This window comes from Rhinoderma darwinii, chromosome 5 (assembly GCF_050947455.1).
Source record: "Rhinoderma darwinii isolate aRhiDar2 chromosome 5, aRhiDar2.hap1, whole genome shotgun sequence".
Taxonomy (NCBI): domain Eukaryota; kingdom Metazoa; phylum Chordata; class Amphibia; order Anura; family Rhinodermatidae; genus Rhinoderma; species Rhinoderma darwinii.
The window spans coordinates 160908988-160933513 of NC_134691.1; the positions used below are offsets into that span (position 1 = coordinate 160908988).

The 24526-nt window shown below is 38.8% G+C and overlaps 1 protein-coding gene across 5 annotated transcripts in view; it reads right to left on the bottom strand.

Moving 5' to 3' along the window:
* Positions 1-7184: 7184 nt before the first annotated feature.
* GMDS (GDP-mannose 4,6-dehydratase) overlaps positions 7185-24526 on the bottom strand; it is a 507671-nt gene continuing 490329 nt past the window's right edge. For all 5 annotated transcript variants that reach the window (XM_075828476.1, XM_075828478.1, XM_075828474.1 and 2 more), the window contains 2 exons: positions 10759-10827; positions 7185-7602 (listed from right to left, as the gene is read on the bottom strand). In XM_075828476.1, coding sequence (XP_075684591.1) covers positions 7540-7602; positions 10759-10827 — 132 coding nt within the window. In that variant the 3' untranslated portion in view covers positions 7185-7539. The remainder of the gene's footprint in view (positions 7603-10758; positions 10828-24526) is intronic.

Consider the following 24526-nt stretch of genomic DNA (forward strand, 5'->3'; position numbering starts at 1 on the left):
GCCGGCACACACTATGATGGATGAGAGGCCTATGGCTAGGGCAAGGGATGGTAGCATGGGGTGCCAGAACCAGGATCTGACTATTGCTGGGATCTCATTTTCATCCCCTCCACTTGATTATTGTTTTGACTATAGAGCGTTCATCCGCCAATGAGCAGTTCTGTATGGGGGATCCGTCCCCTCCATGACTGTATGAGCGATCTCAGCCTAAAGTTCTGTATTAGAGGCACCGTGTCATAGCCTCTGTGGTCAAAGTAACCTGTTACCAAGTGCAGGCGCCTGGAAATACATTACCGGCAGAAATACAGAATCATCTTTTCTAGATAAAGGCATTCATCGATCTACTGCATGTAGCAGTATAGTGTGTGTGTGTGTACATACATGTATATGTGTGTGTGTATATCTATATATATATATATATATATACACACACACATACACACACACACACACACACACACACATATATATATATGTGACACGCATACAGCTATACATGTTACATAATAATGCTGCGCGTATATTTTTGTAGCTGCCTCGTGTGTCCTCCGTGAGCTGAGTGATGAAGATGCAGGTATGTAGTAATGCAGAGTATGAATTATTGCTGCACTATATTGTGCCCTCTCCGCAGCCTCCTGCACTGACAAGTTATGAGAGGTGGAGGAGGAGAGATCGCCTGCAGATACATTAGCTGCTAATAACTCTTGTTCTCCTCCACTAAACCTGTACAAGAACATCTCACTACTACACAGCTCCAGGATGTCATACAAGGTAACATCACAGCCACATGGAGAACACCTTCCCTGCCTGCCTGGATGACAGTGCCCAGCCCCTCATCCCTGTACATACTTAACACCCCCCATACAGGCAACTATTATTTGCCAGTCTTCAGCTCTTCTTGTCAGTGGCAATTATTTATGATCAGTGGAGGTGCTGAGAGTTCTCCCCACCAAAGATGTTTTTCTGTTATTTCTTCTGTCTATCATTGGACATACTTGTATGTTGCTGCATACCACAAGGCTGCTCTGTATGTGTAGAGGGGAGTAAGCGATCCCTATTATTATGATTATACAAATATTACAAGCGATCTCTATTATTATGATTATAGAAATATTACAAGCGATCCCTATTATTATGATTATACAAATATTACAAGCGATCCCTATTATTATGATTATAGAAATATTACAAGCGATCCCTATTATTATGATTATACATATATTACAAGCGATCCCTATTATGATTATACAAATATTACAAGCGATCCCTATTATTATTATAGAAATATTACAAGCGATCCCTATTATTATGATTATACATATATTACAAGCTATTATTATGATTATACAAATATTACAAGCGATCCCTATTATTATGATTATACATATATTACAATCATGATGATTGCCGACCACGTTGTTCTTATTTCTGCATGTAGTAATGTGGACTCTGCGCCGTTCACGCGTCATATTACGTGATAAACGATCATGTCCCGAGCCGGGCGGCAGGAATACACAATAATATGTATTGTACTAGTAAATATTTAGTGAGCGCTCCTTGTGTTATTCTATGAGGCTGACTGCACCATGTAGCGGGTTTGTTTAACAGAGAGACAAGTATATAGTGCTGGTATAAACATGCCAGGGACCAGAGCAAGTATGCCCACAAGTCATCCAGATGCTGCACGGCACATTAGCGTCCACTGGGCACGGGAATATAATTAGAGTATTGGCGCACAGTCCTGGAGTGCGACTTCTATGCCGCAGCAACTCTAGAATAGCATGCGGGGAGGCGTAGCGAGGTATCTAGGTGCTCAGAGACCGTATAAAAACCAGACTGTGCGCACCTGTAGCCAGGGATACAGGGCAGGGGTGCTGTATGGCTGTGAGGGCAGGATCTACAGGTCCACACTCATCTGCTTCCCATTAACAGCAAACCACTGCTGACCCAGGTCCTCCAACACTTTCAGCAAGGTGTCCTCTAAGGACACACTCTTCAGAGGCCAGGTGTTCCACATCGCAGGCCAGGCCCAGACTTTCCACTGAACACCTCTGGAAGGCTCCCTTCTTCTTCTCCTCCATCATCAGTGCCATACAAAGAGCCCTCTCTTCTCCAGCGCAGGCAGCCCCCACACTACACGCACACATTACAAAAACACTCATTCTAGCAAAAAATATTCCCTCCTTGGCTAAATTACTCAAAGTCTTGGATGTCATAATTAATTAATACTGTGCCCAGACTAGGAAGCCAATGAAAAAAATAGTCCCAACTTTATTGTACTTTCATGAATTGCCTGCAATTTATAAAGGGATTGTTGTGAAAAGTAACTGGGTAATATTATATATATATATATATATATATATACACACACACACACGAGAGATATATATATATATATATATATGCACACACATGATTGATAGAGATCGATATATATATATATATATATATATATACACACATATATATGCACACACACACATGCATGATATGTACACACAGATATGATATATATATATATATATATATATATACATACATACATACACACACAATCCAAAGTCCAGCAGCACAGGCAGCGTGTGGGTCCAAGCCCTGGGGAGCTGCGTATATATATATATATATATATATATATATATATATATATATATATATATAATTTTTTTTTGTTATTTTTAAAATAATATCTCCACGTCCTTGAGACATAATGAAATATATTCTTAATATATTAAAATGTAAATGAGTGTAGCACATGAAAAAAGCCACACAACGGACAAAATAATTCCATTCAGCCCAGTGCATTTCTAGAGCTGTAATCTATACTCTTGTGGTGGGCAGATTCCTCCATAACATGACTGAAATGACTTTTGAAAATGACTGCAATTATAATAAACTTTATGTAGAAAATAAATCACTTTACTTAATCACTCATCATGTGACTAATGCCTATTTTGTCTCTTACAAGTGTCTGTCCATCCTTTGCTCTGAATTATTCAGTAATGTTGAACCAGGAATCCTATATGTCATGTGCCAAAGAAAACACTCAATACTTTGTGCTTTTCCCCCTCTTCTTTAACCCTATAAAACTTGTTCTAAAAGGACTACATTAACATCTTTGAATCTAGGCAAATATACAACACATTTACTGTGTTTCTTCTAGTGCCTGACCTATTTAAGTTAAGAAAAAATATGATGGGATTTAAAGAGGGGAAACTTGATGGAAGATCCTTTAGTGCAGTTTGGGCTTAATGACCTCTGCATAACCCGGGCGCCTTGGCAAAGACGTCTTGATCAACATTTACTAACTTTACAGCTTTGTAGGTATAGTCTTTCTACTTCTGCCATCTTTTCAGCTGCCTCAGGATCCTGTGCCTAATTATAGAAAGGAGAAACAGGAAAGGAATATGAATGGCCCTATTCTGAAGGTGCAGGGCCTGGATATAGAGGAGCTTTTTGTCACCAATTCTTTACTAGGTTACAACTTCAAACCTCCCTATACACTTCTTACACTTCACCACATTCTCAAAGGAGGCTTTTGTGCTATTTACTTGCATTACTGAAATGTACATTAAAGCATAACTAAAGATCTAAAAAAAAAAATGTTCACAATACAATAATTTTTCTGTAATTTTTTTGCAATTGGAATGCTAGTCAGAAAAGCGGCACAGATGAATAGATATTTTCAGCAATGTGACGGATTTTATCAGACAGAACCAACTGTTTTTTTTAGTACCAAAGGGATAACAATTATCATTACTAATAATCTTTAAGTCTATGGTCAGCATAAGTCCTTAGTAGAAGTTGAAAGTGAATAGCTGGAAAGGTAGAATATGATGGAAGTTGTCGCTTTATATGGGCTGAAGATCCATGGGTAACCCTAAGAATCCATCAGTGTCACTCTGGTCTTGTATCAACAGTGTCATTTGTCAATGGTGTAGGTCACGGCTTTCTGACATATTTACTATATTGTTTCTTATATGACAACCGACACATGAGCTGTGGGGTCAGTAGATTGAAAGTCGGAAGGTCAAAAATATATTTGTAAAGCTGGCCATAGACTTTAAGATCCCCAGATATGATGAGCAGTCCAATTTCTTTTACAATTGGAATGATCACCAGGAAAGGACCATTTATAAATAGATATTTGTCAGAATATGAATGATTTTTCTCATGGAAAACCGTTAAAATCCTGGGAAATAGTGTAAGGCCATGTTCAGACGTGGCAGAATTTTTTCAGCTGCTGCAGATTATTTGCGAATTTGCAGCAACATTTGCATATTTGGCAGGTAATTCACACGTTGCAGAAAACACAGCGGACTTGCCACAGATTTCAGTTTTTGCATTGCAAAGGCTGAAATCCGCAGTGAAATTCCGCTGCTACCCCGCAATGTAATGTGCATGCTGCGGAGGGAAAATTCTGCACCGCAGCCTAAATTCCGCACAGTTATTTTCCGCAACGTCTGACCGAAGTTTTCTAAAAATGTATAGAAACAAATGTAAAAAACGGCGGCTGCAGAATTCCACTGTGTGCATCTGAAGGATCAGATATTTTTAGTATCATAGATTTATCAGAGATCTAATTTTTTATATATTGTATTGCATAATAACTACCCTTCTAATAGGGCTTTCCTTAAAGTTCACATCCCGTTTTGTGCACACGTTTGCAGTATACGACGTATACGATTTTAAAGTTACAAAAACGTATGCATTTGTAACATACGCTTACGCTTTTTGTAGTATACGTCCTGTGCGTTTTTATACGTTTGTGGCCGTTCTGATTTTTAAAAAACTTATACTTTTTTTTGTTCTTGACCTAAATTAAACTTTGTAAAGTCAAGATTTCCCATATATGGTGGCAAAAATGTATACGATTTACGTATGCAAACGTAGGGTTTAAGATTGCATTCGTCGTCCATATGTCGCTATGGACTTCAATACAAATAAAAATGTATACGTGTGGTATACGTTTTGGAAAAGTACTGAAAGGCGTAGTAGACTACGCTTTTCAGGACATGGGTAATAAAAAGAATATAACGTAAGCACACAAAACGTATGCACAAACTACACCATTAGGGCGTTCGTCCTGACCATAGAAATCAATGTGCACGCTGTGGTACACGTTTTGACACTGCTTTTTCATGTCAAAATGTGCACGGCAGATGTACAGTAAAAACGAGATGTGAACTTAGCCTTATATAACATCTTATGCCTTTAATACCTTCATTTCCTAGCTTGGTATAGCAGGATATATGGGGTTTTCCACCATTGGCCCATTTGCCGTCATCCATGCCTGTTTTTAGGAAAATGTTTGCACAAGCCCCAGAGAGGGGAGAAAGTTCACTTACAAGGCAATAACGGTGTAGTAGCCATAACACAACACAATAGCCTAGTGTTTGGTCCAGTGTCAAGCTGGGTTCATACATAATGATTTTGCCCCCATTCAGACGAAATACCGGACCAAAAAAAAAGTTTTTACAGGAAAACAGAACACGGTTTCCCTATAATGCCGGTCTTCTCTGCGATCCTGGCACTATGCACTGGCTAGAGCTGTATACACATATGTAACCATGTGGCTCTAGTGCTTTTGTTTTTTTTTACCCTTCTGATGGGTCGCAGCTAAGCATAAAGACGCAATATTACACGTGGACATGCACATTCTAATTGTCCCTCCTGCTGCACATTATGCATGTCTGGTTTAGACGAAAGCAATACAATTCTGTATTATACAAATTTTTCCGTGCGAGGTATAATTGAAAAAAAATAAAAAAATTTGGTGTGACATTAGTATACCTTTAAGTGTGGAAAATCTACAGGACATGTTTGCGGTCACAAAAAGTGGAAGCAAATTGTCCTTAAAATGAGTCACATTAAAGACTTTATTATGTAATATATGTGTCTTCATGAATTCTTAGTAAATTACAGGTAAACACGTATATCTATATATGGTTAATTTACCTGCACTCTCTGCTTCCTGCACAGAATGATTTCTGGAATAAATTCTATAGTTTGCAGGAGCTCCAGCCATTATTGTGGTGTCTATGAAATCATGGGTTTTGGGCATTGTGCAAAGGATTACTTATGAGGGAACTTTATTAATACTTTCTTGAAGTTTGACAGTATATACCTAGACCAAGCAGGCAAAAACTGCGCCAAATTTATAACCGTGGCATATGCAGTATGATAAATTTGAAGCATCTTGCTAGACACTTTTCTTTTTCGTATGCCACCTCATGGCTAGCATACTTTACATAAGTATTTAGCGGCCCAAAAAAATTGCACGGCATTAACAAATCTGGCTCATTTTAGGACTCCCGTTAGTCGCGCTCCTTTTTCTAGACACTTTCAAATCCATCTATAAAGGTGCAATAAATTTGGCGCACGGTATGTAGTCACATTTTTGGTGCAATTTGTACAAGAATTCTGGCGTATTTTGCTTAATAAAAGTTAATTTTAATGAAAGTTTATATCGGACTATATTTTTACTGCTACGAATGATGATAATAATTATAATAATAATAAAAAAAACTTCTAAGAATAATAATAAAAAATAATAACAGTTTTGACAATCTAATGGACTTTAGTTCAAATATTTTTATGAAGCCATTTTCCCATCACCTTGAAATAAGAGCTCAGCTATAGCTGAGAAACATTGCCAGAGTTCCCTTATTCAAGCTGCCAGTGCACACAAAGTCTAACAAAGTCTAACAAAGTCTAAAAAATAAAGCCCTGTTGAGATTTTTTTCCTACACTCACATAAATTATTATGTTTGATTATGTTACTTCAAAGGACAACATTGTATCGCTGCTTAAAACGCATTTTATGTAGAAAGTCCCTTACACTTATGTTCTATCAGTTTAATTATTTAATATTGGGCCGTACATTGATTTTCAATGAGCTGCAAATCCATTAGGATCTGTACACTGAAATTTGATTTGTATTTTTGAAAAGCAAAATGGCAACGAGATCATCAATATATTATATATTAGGCAATTGTTTTATGAGCCATTTCATGTGTATACCTAGGTAAACCTAAATACAACCATAAACCTGTACTTGAGCTGATCACACGGCACATTTTTTAATTTTTTTATTAGTGACATTTTTCTGGTTTACTAATATGGACATGATAGCAATAATTAGTCTTTAGTAATTTTTTTTTACAAATAAATTTATTAAGAAAGAACAAATGTGGAAAAAACAAGATGCATTTTGAGTCTAGAACAATCATCGAGAAATTCCTTCATAATATATCAGCACAGAATAAGCAAAAGAAACCCAACAGTAACAAAGAAAACGTAACAAAGCAAAATCCCCAACAAAGTGTAATTAAAAAAAAGGACAAATGTAAATGACGGCAAACGCTGTGCACCAATTATACACACACAGGTGAATAAATCAGAAAACAAATATAATTTAAAATATATATATATCTGTATATAAGGAGTGATCAGATATATCTGTATATAAGGAGTAATCGGATGGAGTAATTTAACAAGTTGTCCTTCTTGATTTTGAAGGGTTTAGTAGGCCGCGCTGCTTCAGGCATTGGGGTTGGTTTTCATCAGAATAATATCTGCTTCTACCATCTCTTTTACCAATTCCTGCAATGAAATAAATCCGTGTTAGCTAGTTTTAATATAGGGCGTAGTGTATGTGGAAACAGAGTTGGGAAATGTCACTTTTTTTTGTCATATATCTCACTATAGACAAAGATATAATGGATAGAAAGTAAACATTTTTATGATGACTGACTATTATTATGAATTAGAATAACAAGAAAATGACATAAATCAGATTTCAGAATAGAGGTCATGCAAACTTGAAACAACTACAACAAAATTAGTGTGTCCATTCCCTTATGGCCTGGAAATCACAGCACTCTTCCAGATGCTTTCTATAATGTATATAGAATGGAAGCGCTAGTCCTCCTTGAAATGTATGAATAACTTGACAACTGGGTGTTACCAGTTTGGGGTCCAATCAGTGCTGAGAATGTGAGACTGTAGTGACACGATCCTTCCACAAGGTAATGGTAACACCCAATTGTCAATTTATTCATAAATTTGTAGGAGGAGTTAGGGCATGTTCAGACGTGGCGGAATTGCTGTGGAATTCCGCTGCGGACAGTCCGCAGTGGAAATCCTTTGCAGGCAGTTTATCCATTGATTTCCACACGTTTTTAGTTATCTTCATGCAGACGTTGCGGAAAACTCCGCTGCGGAACGGAATTTTCAGTCTGTTGCGGAGAAGAAGCGGAATTTCACAGCGTATTTCAGCCTTTGAAATGCAAAAACTGAAATCTGTGGCAAGTCCGCTGTGTTTTCTGCAACGTCTCAATTACCTGTCAAATATGCAAATGTTGGTGCAGATTCGTTGCGTAATTGCCCTGAACCTGAACCAACAATTGCAGCGGAAAAATTCTGCCACATCTGAACGTGCCCTAACAGAGGAAACAGCACAACGCAGAGTTATAAGAAAAGATGCTTCAGATTTGTTGTTTTATTGGGAATACAAGTATTTACTAAGATAGACAATTCAGGAGAGGCGAAAAGGTCTTCTTTGAACAGGGCTGTGAGGGACGAATATAACTTTTCATTACATCCAGCATAACAGCAGTCAGTAGAGATAGGTCATCAGTACATGATCCGTGCAGGTCCGACATCCGCAACAATCATATACTAGCTCGGCGGCTATTTTATGACAGGAGCAATCTGCTTCCGGCTCCAACTACTGCATACTGCTCAAAACATCCGATGCCCGAAGGCAGCCAGAGCAGCTGATCGGCGCGGGGTCCGGGTGTCGGACCTGCACCGATCATATACCGATGGCCTATCCTGTGGATAGGTAATCAGTTGTCCGGTCGTGGACAACCCCTTTAATTTTCACTTTTTAACTGCTCTGGAAAAAAGTTGTGCTGTGATAGATTGCTATAAGAAACTAGGCCAGGGTTTTATAAAATATATATAGTGCAGAAAAGGGAACACTATAATTTGAAATAAACTGGCTATTGTGGCAGGCTCTTCCCTGAACCCTGTATAAAAAAGGTAGTGGCTACTGTTCTGTTTACTTGGCACAAAATGCAAACCTCTGCATTGCATCCAGTTTTTATCTGGATGTGTGTTGTAAGCTCGAGCTTCTTTGGCTAAGCTATACCCACAACTTTAGATCTCTATTACTGTCCTTCGCAGATAAAGTCACGTTGTGTTTTTTCTGAGGTATACAATAAATACAATGGATGAGGACAATAGAGCTTATAAATAATCTAAGAACCTATAGTGTGCTAATACTTTTATAACATACTATATTACCATATAGTACAGAATACATTATATAAAAAAAATAAAAATTCAGCCATCTTAGTAAGCCATAATACTAGAAATCAAAACGTAAGCAAGCACCTCTTCAAACCCATACATACCACCAGTAGACATCCTGCGTTGATACGAGCGCATTTCACATACGAGTCAGGTTCTCGGGCAATACCCATTCGTATCACACAAAATGTACCACACATAAAGAAAATCGTTGCCCACTAATTTGTGTCGTAGCCCGACCCCATTTGCACCTTTATCTAAACAATTTTTATACCTGGATGATAAATACCCAGAGGCCGCATGTACAGTTAAAAAGTCTGTCTCTCGAAGACAACCCTGTTACAGATAGGAGCCAGAACGGTGGTAAGCTGATCACTGTGGGTTCAGCGTCTCACACCACAGGCAAAGAGCTGATTTTTCAGTGGGAAGTTACCGTCCACTATATATATCTCCTGTAGTGCTGCCGCAGGGAAAATGTAGTATTACATGCAGCTATTCCCATACAGAGAGCTGCTGTTTGTTAGAGAATCTTTATTCTGGCTCAGAGTGGAATCCCTTCCCCTCTGTTTCCATATGCCCCAATAAGGCATAAAAACAGGGGTTGTTTTTGTGAGGCAGCCCCTTTAAAAGATACATTTAAAATGAAAATAGGGTCTTTGTTTCCAGTATTATAGCGATATCATATGTAAGACAACGTACACATATTTAGCATCGCTATTTATGGAATTAGAGGATGAATTTTTAGATACAAGGCCTAAAAAAGAAAAAAATATCAGCTCCAATTTGGAACAATAAGAAGTCCTATGTGTCCTGAAAAAAAAAAGAAAAACAAAACAATATTTGGCTAGATGGAAAAAGAAAAAAAAACTCACTTATAAGAGTATGTTCACACGGCTTATTTTTGGCCATTTTTCAGGCCGTAAACGGCGGAAAAATCGGAAGCAGAACACCTCCAAATATCTGCCCATTGATTTCAATGGGAAAAACGGCGTCCTGTCCCGTTCTGTTTTGTTACGTGGCCATTTTGAAAAACGAAAAAGAAGTGCATGTCACTTCTTGAGCCGCTGTAAAAACCGCTGCAAAAAACGTGAGTTTGCTTAAAAAACGGCTGAAAATCAGGAGCTGTTTTCCCTTGAAAACCGCTCTCTATTTTCAGACATTTTTGGTTAGGCGTGTGAACATACCCTAGGATGCAGCATTCGAATAGGTGAAATTTTGCTCTCGGCATCAATGTCCCGAAAGGTTAAAACACTATGTGGGATCTTACCAAGATTGGAATAGATTTTGACTGTAATTTAGACCAGTTTCCTACAGTAAATTTTTTTGGGGAAGCCATGCCCTCTTTTCACAAAAGCGTCCCTTTTGCGACATTTCTAGGCCAGAAAACTGGCGTAGAAAGGTTAATAAATCCCCCCCATTGAGATGTATCAATAGAATACTTACATCAAATGAGACCTTTGTAGCCCAGCCTAGCTTCTGCTTTGCCTTGCTGCAGTCTCCTTGTAGAAAGTCCTGTGGGTGCAAAGAAAAGCAAAATGTTTCAGAAGCACACATTAAACAGTCGAATCGCTTTCATACTATTAAAGTAGATCAGGTTTCTAGTATATGCTGTAAGTCTATTCAAGCCTCAAATAGGCAAAACAACAGTCATCCTACAAGTTTAAATTATACCATGAAAAGTGTAAAGACAGAACAGAAAGGTCATTGCTTATTCTCAAGGTTATATTCTATGGGGAAAAATAAAACAAGGACGTCAGGTTTTGCAGAGATAGGTATTCATTCCTAAGCTATCTTCTGTCCTGCAATATAAATGAAAGTAGATGTAGAAGTGAACCATGAGAGATAGGTCTAAGCGGGGCTGGTTGTAGTTTTTTTATTATTTCTTTTTTAGAAAGTTAGGTCCTTCAAAAATAGGGCCCCACTTTTTTCTTGCATTTTTGTTTATAAAAAGTTATTCTCATTGCAAGCCCATATCATCAATAATGTCAACTCCAAGTGGGGTTGTCTTCCACTGGACCTTTGGAGTCTATTATTGTCACAATGATAGGGCCCACCGGAGGTACCACTGGTTTGGTGGCCAGCCTAACTGAAGCATACTACAAAAGTGAGATTTGTTTAGCTGCTGTCCTGATGCACCATGCAATGGTGTCATTGTCCGTGGTTAGGACATCCCATGTACTTTATTCTCTCATTTGGTACTCTTCATGAGATGGCCACAATTCTGTCCAGTGCCTCCTCGATATTGAAGGGATTGTCCACTTTATAAAACACATTTTCATACACACTACTAGGGAATTATGCGTTAATAGCGGGGGGTCCTCTGTTCCAGGTCCTCATCTCTTAGCACAGGTGAAAAGTGTCTCTCGCTCTGGACGACCTCTCCTATGCTGCATTATATACACAACCCATTGATATGAATGGCCACTTTGTAATGCTTAATTTTGCTTGTGGTGGCGCTGCAAGGAAACTGAACACTTACTGCCAGGTTTCCCCACAGATTACAGATGATCGATGGAAGTCCCAGCCGGGGGACACTGATCAGCTTATGGTCAAGGGACCTTTCTAATAAATAGGTACTGTCCAATGCAGAGAAACCCTTTAAAGAGGATCTGTCACTAGTTTATTAATTCCCTATCTCCTAACTAATCGAATAGGCGCTTTGATGCTGATAACTACAGTGTGATTTTTTTTCAAAAACTTATATTATTTGCAAAGTTATGAGCATTTTTCTAAATATGCTAATTTGGCTATACTTGCCAAATAGGAGGTAACGCTTTCTTTTCACTCTGGACGGTGAAATGTTTCTGTATGACGCTGTCCAATCAGCATACAGCTTCTCCCCCCTCCCTGCCCAGCAACACAGTGTGATCATATAGTATACAGCTTCCATTCCAGACTATGTATTCAACTGGTGATATCTCCTGTTTCACAGCTAAAACTGCAATCCTGGTGTCCACAGCCCGAGATATGGCTATTTTAAGTGACCCACATTCCCTTCAGCCTCAGTCTCTCACACTGTGTGAAGCAGCTTCACGCTGATAAGACAGCATCAGAGAACCTTAGGAGAATCGCTGGTATTGACACCCACTTGTCTTGTATACCCTCATTTGCATATTTAGAAAAAAGCTTATAACTTTTAAAACAAACTTTTTGAGACACAATTTTCACTAGCATTATGAGTGTGACAGCGCCTATTAGATTAGCAAGGTGATTGGGCATTACTAAATTAGTGACAGATTCTCTTTAAAGGTATTAAAAATAGAGGCACCTATTGTAAATTTGTAATAGGCGCTGAAGATACAACTGTGGATATACTAGGGAAAAAAAATAATATTAAGCCAATATAAATTCATCAAGACACAAAAATGAGAGGTAACAAAAATAAAGTGTGCCCTACACAACTGTACGTATTGGCAAGTTTGCTTTTCTACACTAGAATAGTAGTAGAAATCAAATGTTGGATGAAGGAACGTACTCACAAATGTTACATGCCTACTAAACATTACATAAACACATACAATATATACAAAACAGCAGCTTAAGACACCACACTGAACAAGCAGGAGAGTCTAGTCATTAAGACGAGTGTGATTTCTGCTAAATTCTTTGTTGCTTTTTAACAGTCGGATTATCATCTCTGAAGCAATTAGCTTTTCCAACAAACTAATCCATGTCTCTATAATGAAAAACAGTTTATGGGCCCTAAGTACCTACAATTTGTCCTAAACAATGAAATCAAGCTAAACCCCGAGGCCACAGAATGTCTTTTCAGGGACAGTCTTCATTTTAGGGTGAAAGGTAATGTCAGGGCTAGGCTCCTGTAACTGATTACTCCACAACCTCGACCATCCCGACCACAAATCTCTCAGCCATTGCTGAAAACCCAAAGATACAACATATTCCCCCCCCCCCCCCAGTATAAATGAAATTACTTGGGTTACAGTTCATGGTCTACATTTATGTGAAGAGCCGACAGATAAATCTGTTCAGATATCTAGTTTTTCTCTGCCTAAACCACACACTGTAAAAAGAGCGGCGGAGCACTAGAAAGATCTATGGTCGGGTTACTGAATCAACTGGTTCAAATTATTGTCTTGCTTTGTTTAAAACAGAAGTAAATCACAAAACAAACACAATAACAAATGAAATGCCCGACCTTAAATAAAAACATGTGCTCAAGGCAAAAAGTTGAAAGTGCTAAACCTGCGTAGAGTTTTACGAATGTCAAAAGGTTGAGATATCTATACTTTACTCTTACAACCTGCCCTCTACTGAACTGACACGCAAAGCTATACGTAGACTTTTATTTTCAGAAGTTGTGCCAGGTAGCTTAATATTTTCAGTATTTTTCAATATCACTGAAATTATTTGTTATTTTAACCCCTTCCCGACATATGACATACAGTTACGTCATAGCCGGGTAGGGGAAGTATGGAGCGGGCTCACGGAGTGACCCCGCTTCATACAATGCTGGTGTCGGCTTTATGTTACAGGCGACACTTCAGAGTAATGAGTGGCTCGAGCGCGATCCCGCTTGTTTAACTAGTTAAATGCTGCGGTCAATAGCGACCGCAGCATTTAAATCATAAGAAAGAGGAGGGCGACCCCCTCTAACAGCTCATCGCGCCCCCCGCAACGTAATCGCGGGGGGCGATGGTTGCTATGGCTGCCTGGGGGCCTAATGAAGACCCCCAGGTCCGCCATCTTTGTACACCTATACATTAGTATTGCAGTATATCGTGCAAGCGCTGGTTGAAGTACCCTAGGGGGACTAATAAAAAAAGTAAACGTAAAAATGAGTTAAATAAAGTTTTTTTTTGTGTAAAAAAAAATAAAATTAAAAGTTAAAAAAAAAAAACTTTTTCCCCTAGAGCATAGTAAAAAATTAAATAAACAAACATAATTGGTATCGCTGCGTCCGTAAAAGTCTGAACTATTACAATACATCATTATTTAACCCACATGGTGAACGCCGTAAAAAAATTTTAATTGTAAACGCCAGAATGTCTATTTTTTGGTCACCTAATCTACCACAAAAAATGAAATAAAAAGTGATCAAACCGTTGCATGTACACCAAAATGGCATCATTAAAAACTACAGCTTATCCCGCAAAAAATAAGCCCTCATACCACTTAATCGACGGAAAAATAAAAAAAGTTGTGGGTCTTGGAATTTGGCGACACAAAATACATTTTCTTTTTTACACTTAGGTTTTTACATGTAAAAGTAGTAAAATATAGAAAAACTACATATATTTGGTATCGGCGTAATCGTATTGACCCACAGAATAAAGTTAACATGATGTTTTAATTGCACAGTGAATTCCGTAAAAACGACGCACAAAAAACCATGGAGGAATCGCTGTTTTTTTCATTTTCTACCCCACAAATAATTTTTTTCCTGTTTCCTAGTACATTATACGGCAAAATAAATGGTGCTACGAAAAACTACAACTCGTCCCGCAAAAATCAAGCCCTCATAGGACTATATCGACGGAAAAATAAAGACGTTATGGCTTCTGGAAGGTGGGGAGGAAAAAACTAAAATGAAAATCTGAAAGTTGTTTACGACGGGAAGGGGTTAATATTTTAAGGGAGGTACATGCACATTAAAATCTGTAAATTCAGAATGTATATATGGCACACCGATTTGTTTTTGGATATTTGGTTGCAATGTGTGCATATGTGTATAAAGCAAACATCCAATGTCATCCAGATCATTATTCATGTATCCATCTTAGTAGTACTCGGAACTGTATGGTATAACCAATATTTGCTGTCAAAAAAATAATAAACAATATTTTTTTAATCATTAATTTCACGCAGAATTACAAACACAGTAGAACGGGTCCAATAAATATATAACATAAGAAACTCGCCTGAAATATACTGTTAATATTATAATCTAAACTGGCGTCTCAAACAATCTGTTAGATGATTAAGATTTGTATCTACATTTTCAGCAATGGCTGAGAGATTTGTGGTCGGGATGGTCGAGCTTGTTGAGTCATCAGTTACAGGAGCCTAGCCCTGACATTACCTTTCACCCTAAAATGAACGCTGTCCCTGAAAAGACTTTCTGCTGCCTCAGGGTTTAGCTTGATTTCATTGTTTAGGACAAATTGGAGCTACTTCGGGCCCATAAACTGTTTTTCATTATAGATGTGAATTCATAGAATTGTGAATGTTCTATAGGCAGAGCTTACACCTTTGTAAATCTGACTAGATTTGAAATTGTCATTTGCTGTTGGTTACAGAGGGTTGTGCACATTAAACACAAGAATTTGTTGACTAGTGTGATAACTGTGCACTGTCTATATGGATATACATGGTCTCTAACATAAGGGATAGATCAGAAACTAGCTTGACTGCGCTATCGATTCCGTCAAAAACGGCAGAACCCTGTCACAACGGTGACAAATGGAAACCATTAGCAACATTTCCGTCACCAATAGTGATGCAAACGGAAGCTAAGGTTTCCGTTTGCCTTTCCGTTGAGGGGTTCCCCCGATGGAAACCTCTGACGGAACCCCTCAACAGAAAGACAACGCTGATGAACACGGCCTAAGTCACACAGTGAAGGCACGGAGAATAAGAGATGACTCATTATCATATTGGTCAGGGACATTTCTTGCTATGTATGGGTGTCTCATACATTCCAATGGACAGACACTATTGGGTAAAATTTATTTGCAGGGTCATACTGTTTTAGTGTAGATAAATTAATACATTTTGATCAATCACTGGCCGCAATGGGCATGTCCGTATGTACGCCATCTGATCGATGTGGCCAGTGATCGGCTGGAGCAGTCACATAACATTATGGCAGGTCATTGCTTCAGCAAGGTAAACAAAGACCGGCGTGAGACCACTGGAACGACTGTGCTAGAGAGGTAGGGGATTTTAAAGGGGAGTCCGGGTATTTTTCCTTATGTTATCGCACATAAAGCTGCCAAAAAAACCTTTAAACCGGCTAGGAAAGTAGCACTCAGCCTTGTAAGAAATAAACTATAAAGTTATTAATAATAAAAATCAATTTGCAACAGTAAAGACTATGCTTACACACTCCGAGAGCTGAAGACAAAGGGACTTATTGTGTGGTGCTGTGACAACGTTTCAAAAACCAGTGAAAAATGTAAGGCATTTCAATGTAAATAGCCCACTTCCTGAGCACTGCTTCAGGGTGTGAGCACTGCATTTACTCTGCCTATTTAGGTGAAGATATGGTCTGAAAATGTATTTGGGCTAATTCAATCATTGTAATTGATATTTTCAAACTATTACGACCGCAAATAAAACTAGCCAGGTTAACAAGCTCAGATTGTGGATAGTTAATCCATGCTAGAAAACCTTGACTGGAATAATAAATCGTAACGATCTCTCAATTTCATGTCATAAATACCCAAACTCATAATACTTCGAGTTTTTTTCTTTTTAATCCACTGAAATGTTCCTTCGAATTCCCCCAGCATCTAACAACCTCCCCTCCTCTGATTGGAAACAGCTAGACCGGCCATAGACGGACATAACAGTTCTCGCATTCCCTTATCAGTTAGATTGGCTGCTTTTACCAAGCGTTCAGACTGGCAGCATTGATCACAGAATCAAGGAGGACCGACATTAACATAGAAGCTTCTGGAAGTAAAATGTGCAAATAGAATTTACAACTATACATGACAAAGTTTCTGGAGAGTCTTAGAACTAAAGATCATTTCAAGACTTATTTTATTTCCTTTTAGGAACATGATTAGTTCCCAGAAATCCAAATGTCAGGCCTGCTGTCGGTCTGCTAATAGGAGAAGCGAGCATCAGACAGGTTTGGGCCTGTTCACATCAGCGTTGCTTTCCGTTGAGGGGTTCCGTCTGAGCTTTCCGCCAGGGGAACCCCCTAAACGGGAAAGCCAAACAGAAACCTTAGCTTCCGTTTGCCTGACCATTGATCTCAATGGTGACGGATACTTTGCCAATGGTTTCCGTTTGTCACCGTTGTGAAAGGGTTCTGTTTTTTTTTTATTTTAAAGAATCAGCAGGTAATAAATTTCAGTGCCCACTTAAAGGGAAGGTGTCATGAATTTTTTTTTTTTATCATATTGCTTTTAATATGATATTAACATAAATTAAATGTATTTGTGTTCTCATGTTCTACTTTTTACTTTGTTCTTACTTTTACTTCTCTATGGGGGCTGGCATTTTTTTTCATCTCTGTATGTGTCGGTTAACCACACATACAGAGATGGAATAGGGCGCATACATCCCCATAGAGAATGCGAACGGGAGCCGTTCCATTCTCTGAAGCGTACGCCGTCTGTGTGGGAACGGCGCATGCACCGCTCCCACACAGACCAAAACAAAGCTCGTTCGCAGAGCGAAATCCGGCGCCATTTTCATGTCGACCGGAAGCCGCGGCCAGACAGTCAGATGACGCCATATGTTCAGGCGCAAGGAATAGGAGCGTAGACCAGCGGAGGCAGGTAATTTATGTTTGTGTATGTGATGTGTGTATTATGTTCGTGTGATACTGTCTGCTGAGCACTGTATCTAATCCTCCTACACTGTGCAGTCGCTCAGAATATGGCGGCACACAGTGTAGAAGGTTTGAAGATTCAAACCCTTCCTTCTCCTGGCACTAGCCAGAAGAAGGGAGGGGGGATTGTGTGAGGACACTAGAGAGAGTATGTCCACCCCAAATTTGCAGCATAGATCAATGAGGTTGCTTTACCACATTGACCATGCTGCAATTTTGGGAATTGCTCCCTCTAGTGCCCAGCACATGGAAATGTTATAAATTAGAATCTAATTTATAATATTTCCTGACTTGTGAAAAAATTAAAAAAATTAAAACAAACAATGTGTAATCACTTAAATACTAATTGTTTAACTGAAAAAATATATAATTCTAGCGACACATTCCCTTTAAGTGGTATCATTAATTCTTCTGAAGATAAAAAAACAAGCACATATCAATGCAGACATGAGGATATAACCAAATCATAAAAATATATTGAAGTGTTAGGCTAAGTTCACACTACCGTTAATATACGTTTACCTTTCTTCCTTTAACCCCTTTAGGACGCAGGCTGTTTTGGCCTTGTGGACACAGATGATTTTTTCAAATCTGACATGTGTCACTTTATGTGGTAATAACTCCGGAATGCTTTTGCCTATCCAAGGGATTCTGAGATTGTTTTCTCGTGACATGTTCTACTTTATGTTAGTGAAAAAATTTGGTCGATAAATTCAATATTTATTTGTGAAAAACTTCAAATTTTAGCAAAAATGTGCATTTTTCTAAATGTAAATGTATTTGCTTGTAAAACAGATAGTAATACCACACAAAATACTTACTAGTTAACATCCCCCATATGTCTACTTTATGTTTGCATCATTTTTTTTCACGTCCTTTAATTTTTCTAGGACGTTACAAGGCTTAGAACTTTAGCAGCAATTTCTCATATTTTCAAGAAAATTTCAATAGGCCATTTTTTCAGGGACCAGTTCAGTTCTGAAGTGGCTTTGAGGGCCTTCTATATTAGAAAGTCCCCATAAATCACCCCATTTTGAAAACTGCATTCAGAACGTTTCTTAACCCTTTAGGCGTTTCACAGGAAATAAGGCAAAGTAGAAAAAAAAAATCTAACACAGAAGGTTTTACCAGAGAAACGCAACTCAATATTTATTGCTCAGATTCTGCAGTTTTTAGAAACATCCCACATGTGGCCCTAGTGTGCTAATAGACTGAAACACAGGCCTCAGAAGCAAAGGAGCACCTAGTGGATTTTGGGGCCTCCTTTTTTTAGGAATATATTTTAGGCACCATGTCAGGTTTGAAGAGGTATTGTGGTACCTAAACAGTTGAAACCCCCCAAAAGTGACCCTATTTTGGAAACTACACCCCTCAAGGCATTTTTCTAGGGGTATAGTTAGCATTTTGACCGTACAGTTTTTTTTGCAGAATTTAGTGGAATTAGTCTGTTAAGATGAAAATCACCTTTTTTTCTGTGGAAACATAGATTTTTTTCATTTTTACAAGGAATAAAGGATAAAAAGCACCCCAACATTTGTAAAGCAATTTCTCCCGATTACGGCATATGTGGTCATAAACTGATGATTGGACCCACCGCAGGGCTCAGGAGGGAAGGATTTTGGAGCGCAGATTTTGCTGGATTGGTTTTCAGTGCCATGTCGGGTTTGCAACCGTGGAAACCCCCCAAAAGTGACCCTATTTTGGAAACTACACCCCTCAAGGAATTTTTCTAGGGGTATAGTGAGCATTTTGACCCCACAGGTTCTTTTTTAGAGCTAAGGTGACCAAAAAAACTGCGATTTTGGCGCTTTAAATTCTTTATTTCTTACAGCGTTCACAAGGAGCAATAAATTACGTTTTACTTTATTCTGCCGGTCGGTACGATTACGGCGATACCATATGTATATAGTTTTTTTTAAGTTTTGCAGAGTTTGCACAATAAAATTATGTTTCTATAAAATAATTTATTTTCTGAGACACGCTATTCTGAGCCGTAACTTTTTTATTTTTTCGTCAAAAAAGCTGTGGGAGGTCTTGTTTTTTGCGGGACGGTTTGTAGTTTTTATTGGTACTATTTTGGGCTAAATGCGACTTTTTGATCACTTTTTATTCTATATCTTGGGAGGGGTGGTGACCAAAAAATAGCGATGCTGACATAGTTTTCCGTTTATTTTGTTTGCGGCGTTCACCGTGTGGAAAAAATAACATTATAGTTTCATAGTTTGGGTCGTTACGAACACGGTGATACCAAATATGTGTACTTTTTTTTAACGATTTTATTTTTTCCATATAATAAATGACTTATTATAGGAAAACAAAAACTTTTATTTTTACACTTTTATAAAACATTTTTATTAACTTTTTTTACTTTTTACACTTTCTTTTTTTGTTTATTAACTTTTTTTACACTTTCTTTTTTTTACCTGCAGCTCTGATCGCTGCTAGAATACATTACACTACCTAGGTAGTGTAACGTATTCCAACTGTCCGTGTGACGTCACAGTCACTCTGACAGAAAGTCTACGAGGACCAGCAAGAGGCTGGTCCTCATAGGCTTCCATACATGGCAGACCCGGAGGCCATTGCCTGGCCTCCGGATGCCATCACAAGCATCAGCAGCCCCCACAATTGCATGGGTGCTGCTGATGTGCTACAAACCCCCTAAATGTGGTGATCGCAATCGAGCACCACATTTATCGTGTTAATTGCCGAAATCAGCGGCGATAAGCCGCTGATCGGCAACACTGGAGTGTCAGCTGTCGGGTACAGCTGATCTCCCAGTTCCCGATGCACACCTTGTCGCCGACAATGTGCACCGGGAACGACACAGTGACTTCCTGTCACTCTGACAGAAAGCCTATCAGGACCAGCCGAAGGTTGGTCCTGATGGGCTTCCGTCCATGGCAGACACGGAAGCCATTGTTTGGCTTCCGTTTGCCATACTAACTATCGACAAACCCCGCGATTTCGAACCGGGGTCTGCTGATATGCTAAAACCCCTAAAATTGGGCAATTGCAACCGATTGCCGAATTTAAGGGCTTAATTCGACGAAATCAGCGGCAAAGGACCGCTCGCCGGCAAGAGTGGTGTGTCAGCTGTCGGGGACAACTCACCTCCCGGTTCCCGATGCACACGGTCGTCAACAGTGTACACTGGAAAAAACTCAGTAACTGTACGTCCTCGTGTGGGAAGTAACCTCCCGCAACGACGTACAGTTACTTACTCGTGCGGGTAGGGGCTAAACAGAAAGTTTCCGTTAGAATTTAATTTGTTTCAGTTGCTTTCCGTTTGTCTCCATTCGCTAGGTTTTCGTTTTTTTTTACGGAAGCAGAACTTTTGTTTCCGTGAAAAAAAACGGAGACAAACGGAAAGCAACTGAAACAGAAGAATAACCATTGAAATTAACATTATTTCTAACGGAATCGTTGCTTGCCGTTTAATCTTTCGATCCTCTCTTCCTCTGACGGAAGAGAGGTAAACGTATACTTACAGTAGTGTGAAAGAAGCCTTTACTTTGTTTTCGCAACATATTAGTATAAATGTACACAAAAGTTGAGTAACTAGTCAAATACTTTGCTTCACTATATTTGAACGGATTTTTAGATATTTTAAGTTTTCTCAATTCGTACACATAGGTCTACTACGTGTTCTTAGAAACGTACAGCAGTTCAGCCTAACTGTCAATCACGTAACCTAAAAGCATGGGTCTAACTATGAGGCGGTCATCCAAGCTCCACAATGCACTGCTCTCTAGTCACAAGAAACCTGCAGAATTTTGTATTTGGCTTCAGACTGGAGTGAGGAATAAAATAAAATAGATTTTAAGTGTGTTCAAAAACGGAGGTTTTACATTTTAGCAGGCAATCAAGATAATTTTCGATCAACCTTATCAACACCAATTCCCCCAATAACCCCATACAAAAAAAAAAAATGGAAAAATTCATCTTGTCCGATTCTTGCTTTCCCTCTTTGGCAGCCTCTAGTTTAGCAAACCTTAGTGCCACAGACAAAATGTAAAAATAATAAAATCATGATACAGTTTCAAATAATCTTATGAGCTGATGGGTCAGCAGAACACCTGTAATTTTATAAACCGGTAATTACCTTGCAATGATGTATTCCACCCCACTATACTCAGAATATATTCTCTGTTGTCAGTCACTGTCTTTAGTCAAGCTCGCAATCCAAATTTCTACTTAATCCCTTAAGAAAGCATCCTAATTTGGGCCTTAAAAGGATTTTCCCATCTTGGACATTTGTAGCATATCCACAAGATATGCCATATGTGTCTGATAGATGCAGGTCCCTCGGACCCACACCTATCTCTAGAACAGGGCCCCCTGATTCCTGTCCTTCCTTCTGCTCTCATTGCTTTCAGGTCACAGACCGACGTGGTGGTCAGGAGTACGGAGACAGCCGAGCTACCGTAGCTTAGCTACGCTGTTTCCGCTCTCAGGCCACTGACTGACAAGCTGTTTTGGAGTATGGAAACAGCCGAGCTCGCTAAGCTACTCTGTTTCTGTAACTCCTATAGAAGAGAATGGCAGTTACAGAAACAGTGTAACACAGTGAGCCACACTGTTTCTGTAGCTCCCAAGCTCCGGAAACAGCGTACCTCACTGTGCTACGTGTTTTTCGGTTACTCCCATTCTCTTCTATAGGAGTTACAGAAACAGCTGAGCAAGCTTGTCTGTTTCCATACCCCAGAACACCTCATCAGTCAATGGTCTAAAGGCAGAGAGAGCAAAAGAAGATAGAATAGGGATCAAGAGGCTCCATTCTAGATATATGTGCAGCTACCAGAGATGGGAGCCGCATCTATCGGATATTTATGGCATATCCTGTGGACATGCCATAAATGTCAAAGATGGGAAAATCCCTTTAAGGACACAGTGTTTCTTTTTACATCTCCGCATTTTGACAGCTATCACTTTTTTTCCCTTAACTAGATTTGCACAGTAAAAATACTTTTTCTAATATACTTTGGGTTTTAATTTCCTGCCATTTTGTTGTTTGCGGCCAATAAAAGTTTCTGCCATTTTGTTGTTTGCGGCCAGTAAAAGTTCTCGTTACGCACACAGGCATTAAGTTCTCGTTACGCAACCTTCTCACACCCGTATCCAGTCTAGGCGATACTTTGTGAAAAACATCAGCAGTTAAAATCTCTCATGCACTGAGAGTTTGCTACAATGTGTCAGTATAAATAAAAAGCATGGAGTGCAGGATTTCCTAGAACGGATACAATTATAGTGAACTATCAGTTGGTATGGCCTTGTATATCTTGGCAAATTGTTTTTCAACACAAGCTAAAAATGGTGGTGGGGCTTCATAAATATGGCAATTTTTTCAATAGAATTAATTACACAAGAAAACTGGCACAATTGAATGATTTATGAAATGCATTTTTTTTTGTAAATGGCCATTGTTTCTCAAAAAATAGCAAAAGTAGTAACAAAGGACTGATTTTCCATCATGCTTGTTCATTGGTCAGAACCAGTTGTTTCTACTCACGAACTAGTACAAATGTCATTCGAATTTATTTATTCCTCTTGATAAAAAAAAAAAAAAAATACTGTACAGACAATAGTCTGCGGTGGGCTGAATGGTTTCATTCCTTGTACAGCTCTGGAAAAATGAAAGCTGCACTCTGATTGGTTGCTATAGGTAACACAGCTAGTTTTTATGATAAGCAGTTTTATAACGGAGAACCCAATGGATCATTTATTAAACAAACAGAAACACGGACCTTGTTGCCTATAGCAACCAATCAGAGGTCCGCTTTCATTTTATAAACTTCTCTGGGAAAATGAAAGCTGCACTGTGATTGGTTGCTATGGGCATCAAGGCCCAGTGTTTCTGTTAAACAGTTTTGATAAATTAGGTAGTAAAGTCTACAATGTGCAGGAAAGAAAATACACACGGTTATCTCAGATATGTTCAGTCTACAGGAAGCTTTTATAATACTGATGGCTTCCTATGTGGTATAGTGCCCGAGCACGACTGCTACATCTGCACCCACCTATAGCTACACCCCTGTACGCAGAAGCCTTTATCTGTTAGCATCCATTTTTGGGTTAAAAGTGGCTGCAGCATTTATAAAATAATTACTTTCTGAAAGCTTAAAATGTCTGCACCTAAGATGTATAATTCATGAAGAAGTCCAATAATCATACCCGGATATGCTCTGGAATTAACTACTTATATGTCGGAATGAAATTAACGGTCCTGCGTAAATCGCTCATATAAGTTAATCAAAGGTTCTCACGTTGATTATTAAATAGGAAGTTCTTCTTTAATTGACTTGTTAGACAGCCCCTGAATATATTTGGGTTGTGGATTCAAATGACAATTTAGGGAAGTGCTGAAAGGCATGTATAGATGAACTACTAGCAAAACCTGCCCTCGGGGAACATGACAGTCAGTGCTGGACTCTGGGATTTTAGTAAGTTTCGTTTTTTATGATTTTTTTTCCTCAATAAGGAGAGATTCAGATATAGGCAAGGCTTATATGAGTAATGTTGTCCATACGTGACGTTTTATTTTGTACACAGTCTATAAAGCACGCTATACAGCTGAACAGTTTATGATATAAGGTATTCTTTATCCTACAATGATGACTGAATGCGTACAGAGTACACAATGTCACAGACTGAAGAGACCGTCTCGTGCTTTTTCAGCATTCCTAG